The sequence below is a fragment of the Eucalyptus grandis genome, chromosome 3 (genome assembly GCF_016545825.1).
Source record: "Eucalyptus grandis isolate ANBG69807.140 chromosome 3, ASM1654582v1, whole genome shotgun sequence".
Taxonomy (NCBI): Eukaryota; Viridiplantae; Streptophyta; class Magnoliopsida; order Myrtales; family Myrtaceae; genus Eucalyptus; species Eucalyptus grandis.
This window is the reverse complement of record NC_052614.1, coordinates 57,851,252-57,858,997: the sequence shown is the minus strand read 5'-3', so window position 1 is coordinate 57,858,997 and position 7,746 is coordinate 57,851,252. Positions and strand designations below refer to the sequence as shown.

General features: G+C 35.3%; 1 protein-coding gene and 1 long non-coding RNA gene across 2 annotated transcripts; both read right to left on the bottom strand.

The window, feature by feature from the left end:
* Positions 1-600: 600 nt before the first annotated feature.
* LOC120291145 lies at positions 601-921 on the bottom strand. Its single transcript, XR_005548997.1, has 3 exons — positions 881-921; positions 757-804; positions 601-688 (listed from the first exon to the last, which is right to left on the bottom strand). It is a non-coding gene; the product is annotated as an uncharacterized LOC120291145 (long non-coding RNA).
* Positions 922-1,663: 742 nt separating this feature from the next.
* LOC120291165 lies at positions 1,664-2,802 on the bottom strand. Its single transcript, XM_039308165.1, has 4 exons — positions 2,663-2,802; positions 2,433-2,582; positions 2,279-2,338; positions 1,664-1,897 (listed from the first exon to the last, which is right to left on the bottom strand). Exons 1-4 carry the CDS (start codon positions 2,691-2,693, stop codon positions 1,767-1,769), a joined length of 372 nt encoding a protein of 123 aa, XP_039164099.1. The 5' UTR covers positions 2,694-2,802; the 3' UTR covers positions 1,664-1,766.
* Between the last annotated feature and the right edge of the window lie 4,944 nt (positions 2,803-7,746).

The following is a 7,746-nucleotide window of genomic DNA, read 5'->3' as shown; positions in this document are numbered from 1 at the left end:
AATTTAACATTGCAGATGCTTTCGTTGCTTTGAGGTAAGTTTCTTTTGCAATTTATTTATTGTTTATCTAGATGTTAAATTGGTGGTTTGCGCACCCGCATGATCACCTCACATGTTAGGGAAATAGATTTAAAATCAATCCAAATTGCTTGCCAAACATTTTTCAAAATAAAAGAAATGGTACCGAAAGGGCGTTAGAGAAATCTAGCGTAATCAAGTCCCCGTACCCAAATCTTTGGTTCGTAGGAGTAAAGTAAATCTCTCGTTACTTTACTTGGGTTTCTAATCGACCCACCAAAAATAGATTAGTGGCGACTCCTAATTGAAAATCAATTGCATGTTAAGAACTTGAACCTAAGTCGCGAATTGGTATGGGCTTGGGAGAGCTCGAGTTAAGTCTAGGCTTAATAATCCATTAGCCAAACCTTAGGTGGTTCACCGCCCCGAAAAAAATTGGTCGCGACACCGGGTTACCCCTATCGTTGCTTCCAGGTATTGTAAAAGCTACTGTAAATATGAGGGTTGATATGACGCTACAAGATGATGACGTCTCCTTCATCCATTGCCCCGCCTCTTTGACCAAATCTTTTCTCTGTTCTACAAAAACTCCCCAGTATGTCTTCCCGCTCCTTTCTTTTGTTTCTTTCAATTCCAGACTTTTAGAAGGACTGCTCTTATCTTCTTTTACCTTCATCGATCAACGCAAATGTAAATTAAAGAGCGAAAAGGGTAGCAAAACAAATAAGGTGAACTGACCTCAAATTTTAGACTTTTTATCAAAGGAGGACTCTTATCTTCCAGCACCTTCAGAAAATAAAGGACACCTATCAATGTGATTGTAAGTAAATTATAGAGTGGCAAGCAAATATGGTGAACCAACCTCAAACCATTGAAGTTCCCTTTGCATAAGAAAAGCTGCTCCAGGAACATCTGCTGGTACGTATCCTGGGGACCATTCTACTACTGCCGCCATCAGGTCGCAGTTCCTCTGAATATCGTACCTCAAATTTGGGATTGTGTTGTATCCATTCATTAGTCTAAATAACTCAACATGCCTTCCCTTCACAATTTCTTTCATCAGTTCTTTTGTGAATTGTTTATTCCACATCAACTCCGGAGAATGCTCAAGACATAACTTGACTATTTCAGAGATTCCGCTAGATGCAGCATCAAGGACAATGGTCGAAGTCAATTTGAGTATTTCAGGTGCTTTCATACGAGCCTTCCTCTCGTTTAAAGTTAGTTTTGCTAACTCAAGCAAGCATTCGTGGCTTACTTTCAATTCTCCAATCCTTTTGATAAAAGGTGCTGCACAAACATCAGATAAGCAATTTTTCCAGCAATAAAGAATCAAAGGATATGGAGGCTTTCACATTTGTGCCGTGTTCTTATGTATATAGTAGTTGAGAAGAGAATGATGAATTCAAGATATTAATCGAGGAAGCAAACTTCATATGGCTTGAAAATCAAAATGCATGTATCAGAGAACAGATGAATCCATTGATGAACATACAAAATATCATGAGATAAAAAGAAAAAAAGAAAGAGTTTTGAAAAATGGGTAGATTCAACGACAGATCAATAGATATGTTTTCAAACTGATTAGTTTTACGTATTTTCTTGATGGGATACATGTCAATTAGACTTTGAATTGAATGGAATCTAATCATATCGTAGTATACAAATCAAGAGCCGATTCATATTGATAACTATGATCTCAACGGGATATGTCAATAATATCAATTTACAATTTAAGATAGATATCTCTACCCATGGATGAAATAAGGTCCTTTTTCTATAGATACCATGGCATGTTTTTTGTCTAAAGATACCATGGCAGTTAGTGTACCTGGTTTTGTGACAACATTCCAGAGTAATGTCTTGAACCGGTGAGTCGCTGGTGTCACCACCATTAAGAGGAAAGAAAAATCATGTTAGCAAATTATAAATTGATGATGAACAAAAAGATACATATCAGCGCATGTAATTAAATTTATTAATGCTCGAATATGTGAGAAAAACAAATTGGATCAATCAACCTCAATAATCTGAGATCCAAATCTATTCTCGATAATTCTACTTGACAATTTGACTTGCCTAAGTAACTCAAACTAACTTTATAAATGTTAAATTAGATATTAAGTTGTACCACACATCATGATTTAGATATTAATTGTATACCCTATCCCCTAACTCTTTTTTTTTTGTGAAGAAGATCTATGAATGATATGCTTTTTGTCATGTTAGTCCATCCATCAATCAGATTTAACAGAGATACCTCGAGCCATCTTCATGTCTTTGGTGTTGTCAAATGGTGTATCAACCAAGCAAGGGACACCTAAAAGGGGAACAGATAGAGTGAACCCTGTGTGGATGAGTTGTTTGAATTGTACAAATCTAACAAAAGCAAAAGAAGCGCAAGAAGTACCTACATTGGTAAATACATTTTTCCCAAAAATTGAGTTTAGCTCCACTACGGTAGTAGGACTTCACATGCACAAAGACTTCCAACAGGCCATTGTTTTTGGTATCAACCGACGTCGCTAAGTCACGGTATTGGTGAGCTAAATACAAGAGTATGTCTAATGGGACACGAACAAAAAAGTAAATTAAAGTGAACAGTGAATTAATTGAGATAAGAAAAGTGAGTGTGAAATCCTACCCAAATGGCCGGCCTTAATAAGGTTCATCATGATATCATTACAAGGGGGGTATGTTATACGCTTGGCCAGGTACCAGATAACCTCCTTTTGCTTAGGAATACTTCTCGTAGCAGACAACAGGGCATCGTGTACCGTAGATTCACCACGGATTTTTCAAGTTGTTCTATTGATTCCTTTGCCCTCCTTATTCTTCCTTTCTGGGCGGCAACGCAGAAGGCTTGATCTAAGCCGCGAGCTTTAAGTTCCCGAGGGATGCGCTTTAGCAGTTTCTCCACCAATTCATCTTGTCCAGTCACAGCCGCAACATCGAGCACAGTAAAGTCACCATCACCATCTTCTATGGTCATAAGTTGGGCCGTCATTGCTTCGGGATCTTTAGTGAGGATTCTCTCTATAGCTTTCCAATCACCTTTTAATGTGGCTTCAAACAATTGTCGATGATTTTCATCAACCACCGGTGTCGGCTCGACTGCAAATATTGCACATTAAAAGTCCTCAGTCTTTAAAACTTCCTGCTTTTACGATGATGCAAAACAAGGGGCAGTCCTTTACTCAACATTGCTGTTCCTGTGAGCGTCTTTCTTTACTGTTTGGAAGTCAAAGTTTTTTTTGGTTGGGCTTTGTCAATTACAATTCAAGATATTCTTATGATTTTAAAAACTATGAAAATATTATATTTGAATTTTTATGTCAGCATTTGGACCCCGTGAAGTTTAAAATGTTCTGTATTACACAAAGTCAAAATCCAAGAAACACAATATTTATGAAAAAGGAAAAATTAAAGGTCCAAAGTGAAAAACCCCTAGGTGTTTTGTAACTGTCTTGGGATGCTTTATCAGTCACTGTGTCTTTTGAACTCCAGTCTAGGTGAATCTCTTTGTAACCAAAAAGAGAAATGAACACAAATAACCCTAAAAAAAAAAAAAATTAATTACACCTAGTATACTATAGATCATCTATTCCAGACTGATCAAGCTCATTCATTGCATGAAATTTTCTGTATTAAACTTAGATAGCGAACTTTTAAACAAGAAAAATTACACGTTAAACTGAAGGAAGGTCCTGATTTTTTTTTTTCGAGATAAGTATTATTTCATCAATTAGTTTTCTGGGACCTTCAAACTGTCATATCTTGGACAATGTGTTTTTAGTGAGTTCTTATTTTTCATTGCCATTGATCGTATCTGCTATATCATTAATAACTAATGAGCTCAATCTTTTACTCTTTCGAGGTAATTTTTTCTTTTTGGGATTTCTTTGTATTAATTCAAGACATTATTCAAATTTTAAAAATTATGAGAAGATTAAATTTGAATTCATATTTCAGCATTTGTATGCTGTAAAATTTAAAAAGTTTCGGAGTAAAATAAACCAAAATGCATCCTCCAACACAAGATTAATGAAAAATAACAATTAGAAGTTCAAAGCGAAACAACTTTAGTTGGTTTGCAACTGCCTTGGAAAAGCTTTGTTAGTTGCCATGCCTTCTGGATTTACATTTAAGAGAATGTCTTTAATAACAACAGGAGAGGATAAGGATACGACAAGTGTTAAAATTTTTATATGAGCGTCAGAACTTTTTTTTTTCCATCACTCAAGTGTCATATCAATGAAGATTTGTTTATTTGGAGTGCCGCGATTCATTGATTTATTGATTTTGGCAGAGTGAGACTTGTTCAACATGTATCAACTTATTATGAACGACTTAGATAAATCCTATTTAATCAACAGAGAAAGGAATGGTTCCCTTGGCAACGGCATACCCTGCACTGCTTCATCAAGAGAATTTTGTATTTTTGAAGGATTGGTTTCTTTGTTGGAGTCCACGTCCACACAAACATCTTGCATAATAGAAGGAAGAAAACCAGAGTTGACGCAAATCGTCTTTCTGAAACTTATATGTTCCTTCAATTTAGCGGGGCGAAAAAGTTGAATGTTCACCCTAGAATCTAGAATTTTTAAATGGAGACATTTTGCGTATTTACTGTTTGCTTCAAACGAATAGTCATGCCATGGGCTCGACAAAATGAATCAACTAGCAGTATTTCGTGGCCACACATTGCTTTTGCATTTTTAGTTCGTGGGAATTAAAATTTTTTGGCCTCTGTAATTAGTTCCAATTGAATATGCCGCCAAACTAGATAAAGGAAACAAAGAAATTATAAGACCACATCGCTCATACCATAAATTTTTCTGGGTTGGGCCATGAACATGTCTGTACCTGGTTGTGGTTCTGCAAGATCCGAATTTCCTTGTGTTTCACTTTCTTCCGGCGCCATTGGGTTTCTCTCCTCATTGCAATCTTTCAACAACAAAGTAAATGGAGGATGCAAAAATGGGTAAGATATTCAATTATCAAAGAGTTTTAGTCTTCCTAGGCCGAGTTCATTCCTTCCTTTTATACAAGTACCTCCCCTAATATAAACCTACACCTAGAGCCAGTAAAGCATATAATTCTTTATTCACTTTATAGCGAGTGGAATACTTTTCTTTTCTTTTCTTTTTTATCGAAGCGGTTGGATTACTCGAGTGTAAAAATGATTTTTTTTTAATGTAAAAAAGATTATCACTAGAAATAAAGACTAGACCTTTACAAGTTGGCAAGTAAGCTCAGGCACTAGGGCCACACATAATTAGGTTCAATACCTAGTGATCGAACTATTACTCGAAGGTAACTCTGTCTCTCTTTTTTATGATACGGTTCATTCTATTCCTTGAGACCAAAGGAGTCTTTTCCAAGTTAAGCAACTTCTTTCTCGAGCTCGGGAAAGTTATTCGGGCAAGTTATTTTACAAGCTTTTAGCTTAATAAATCTATTGGCAAGAACGGGCATCTCACTTTGTGTGGTCCAAAAATAGGTATAAGGACATTAGAAGTATCAAAAATTTCATCACTCATAATAGTGACAACCATTTTTAGTGAAGAGTTATTTTTGGCTTAGAACAACAACATGATTTCCTTTCTGGAGATGACTATAGTGAATTGATTAGCTCGAGAATCATGTCTTTAAAGGACAAGTCATGTAGTCTCTTAATGATAAGTAATTAAATATTCAAAACCCGTCTGTTTTGCTGTACGCTCTTGACGAAATTGCTTTGTTGGACAACCCACTGCCAATCCGATTCGCATTTCAAGTAGAAATGGAAAATAATTAGTCCTCGCAAGGTGATTGCTCGGACAAAACTTTCCGATAAGAGGAAGCTTTCTGGTAGTTAATTTTAATGAACTGGTCATTGAGTTCTTATGAGTGACGAAACTAGGAGGAAACTTGTGCAGCCAAGTCATACCAAATTTAGGATATTTGACTTTGAGTAATACGTTTTGCTTTTGCTTACTGGTTTCTTGAATCAATCAACTGTATTTGATGGCCACACATTGCTTTTGCATTTTTACTTCATTGTTGGAAATTTATTTATCTTTGGTCCCTATATTTAGTTCCAATTACATATGACCCCAAACTAGATAAAGGAAACGAAGAAATTATAAGACCACATTGCTTACACCATAAATTTTTCTGGGTTGGAACATAAATATGTACCTGGTGGTGGTTCAGCAGGATTCGAATCTCCTTGCATTTCACTTGGTTGCGGCGCCATCGGGCGGGTCTTCTCATTGCAGTCTTTCAACAACAAAGTTATGGAGGATGCGAAAATGGGTAAGATATCCAATTATCAAAGAATTTTGGTCCCCCTAAGCGGAGTTCATTCCTTCTTTTTATAGAAGTACCTCGCCTAATGTAAAGGTATGCAAGTAAAGCATAAGTTGTTTTTATTTTGTTTTTACATTATAGTGGTTGGATTACTTGGGTGAAAATGATTATCACTAGGAATATAAACAAGACCTATACAAGTTGGTAAGCAGGCTCAGATCATTAGGTTCATTTCCCAGTGATCGGACCATTGCTTTAAGGTGACTTTGTCCCTCTTTCTTAGGATAAAGTTCATTTTGTCCCTCGACACCGATGGAGTCTTTACCAAATTAAGCCATTTCTTTCTCGGCTTAGGCAAGCTATTTAGGCAAGTTAATTTGCAAGGCTTTAGCCGAATAACGCCATTCACAAAAACGAGCGCCTCAATTTTGTTGAGCCCAAAAGCACAAGTAAGAAACTTCAATTCCATAAATTTGCTTAATGTAGAAAAGAACTAGGTTTCTTCGAAATTCCTCTTTTTGACAAAATTAATTTCTAAGGAAGTAAAATCTAAAAATAAAGAGAAAACATATTGCATTTAATATATAAGGGATATCCACAATAAAGAAAAACAAAACATGTGATGTTCTTAGTTATGGCAACTAGATCCTACACAGAAATAGAAAAGTTCACAAAAGAAGGAAAGTAAATAAATTGAGGGCTACCACTTAAAATTGCAATTGAATAATTAAGGGCAACTTTGTCTTTTTAAAGAAAATGGGGTGCATTTAGTCGGATAAGGTATGGAAATAGCGGCACCCGAAATTTTTCATATAATATATAATGGAAATTTTCCAATATTTTCATTTCTAAATTTGTCAATAAAAGTACTTTTGGTAAAAGTTTTGATTGTTGTGTTTGAAAATGAATACAGCTAAACTTGGAAAATTTAATCACACTTTGTATGCTTTAGATCTTACATAGATGACTGGTATCAGGCTCATTCATTGCAGTGGAATTTTCTGCACAAAACTTATATGGTAAATTTATAAACAAGAAAAATTAACAGAGATCATGAATTTTTATAAATATGTATTGAATCATGAATTAGTTTGGTGAGACCTTCTAAGTTTCATACATCAAACAATGCGTTTTTACTGAGTTTTAGTTCGTAGTTGCCATTGATCTAATCCACGATATCATTCATACATTGTAAGCGCGTTTTGTTCCTCTTTGGAAGTAAAAGAGTATTTCTTTTGGGGGTTTCTCAATTATAGATATTGTTCAATTTTTTTTTAAAAATGAAAAGATTATCTGTAAGTTTATATGTTAGCATTTGTATGCTGTGAAATTCAAAGTGATTTGGACTAACAAAAGTCAAAATGCATTAAACAGCAGGTTTATGAAAAACTAAAATTAAAAGCTCAAAAAGAGACAAACCTCTAGGTTTTTGCA

What these genes read in the sequence shown, in the direction of transcription:
- LOC120291165 (XM_039308165.1), bottom strand. Translation starts at nt 2,693, where the DNA reads ATGATGAACCTTATTAAGGCCGGCCATTTGG. An exon ending in TATTAAGGCCGGCCATTTGG is followed by an intron (nt 2,583 to 2,662) that starts GTAGGATTTCAC and finishes GTGTCCCATTAG; the next exon opens with ACATACTCTTGTATTTAGCT. An exon ending in AGACATGAAGATGGCTCGAG is followed by an intron (nt 1,898 to 2,278) that starts GTATCTCTGTTA and finishes TGGTGACACCAG; the next exon opens with CGACTCACCGGTTCAAGACA.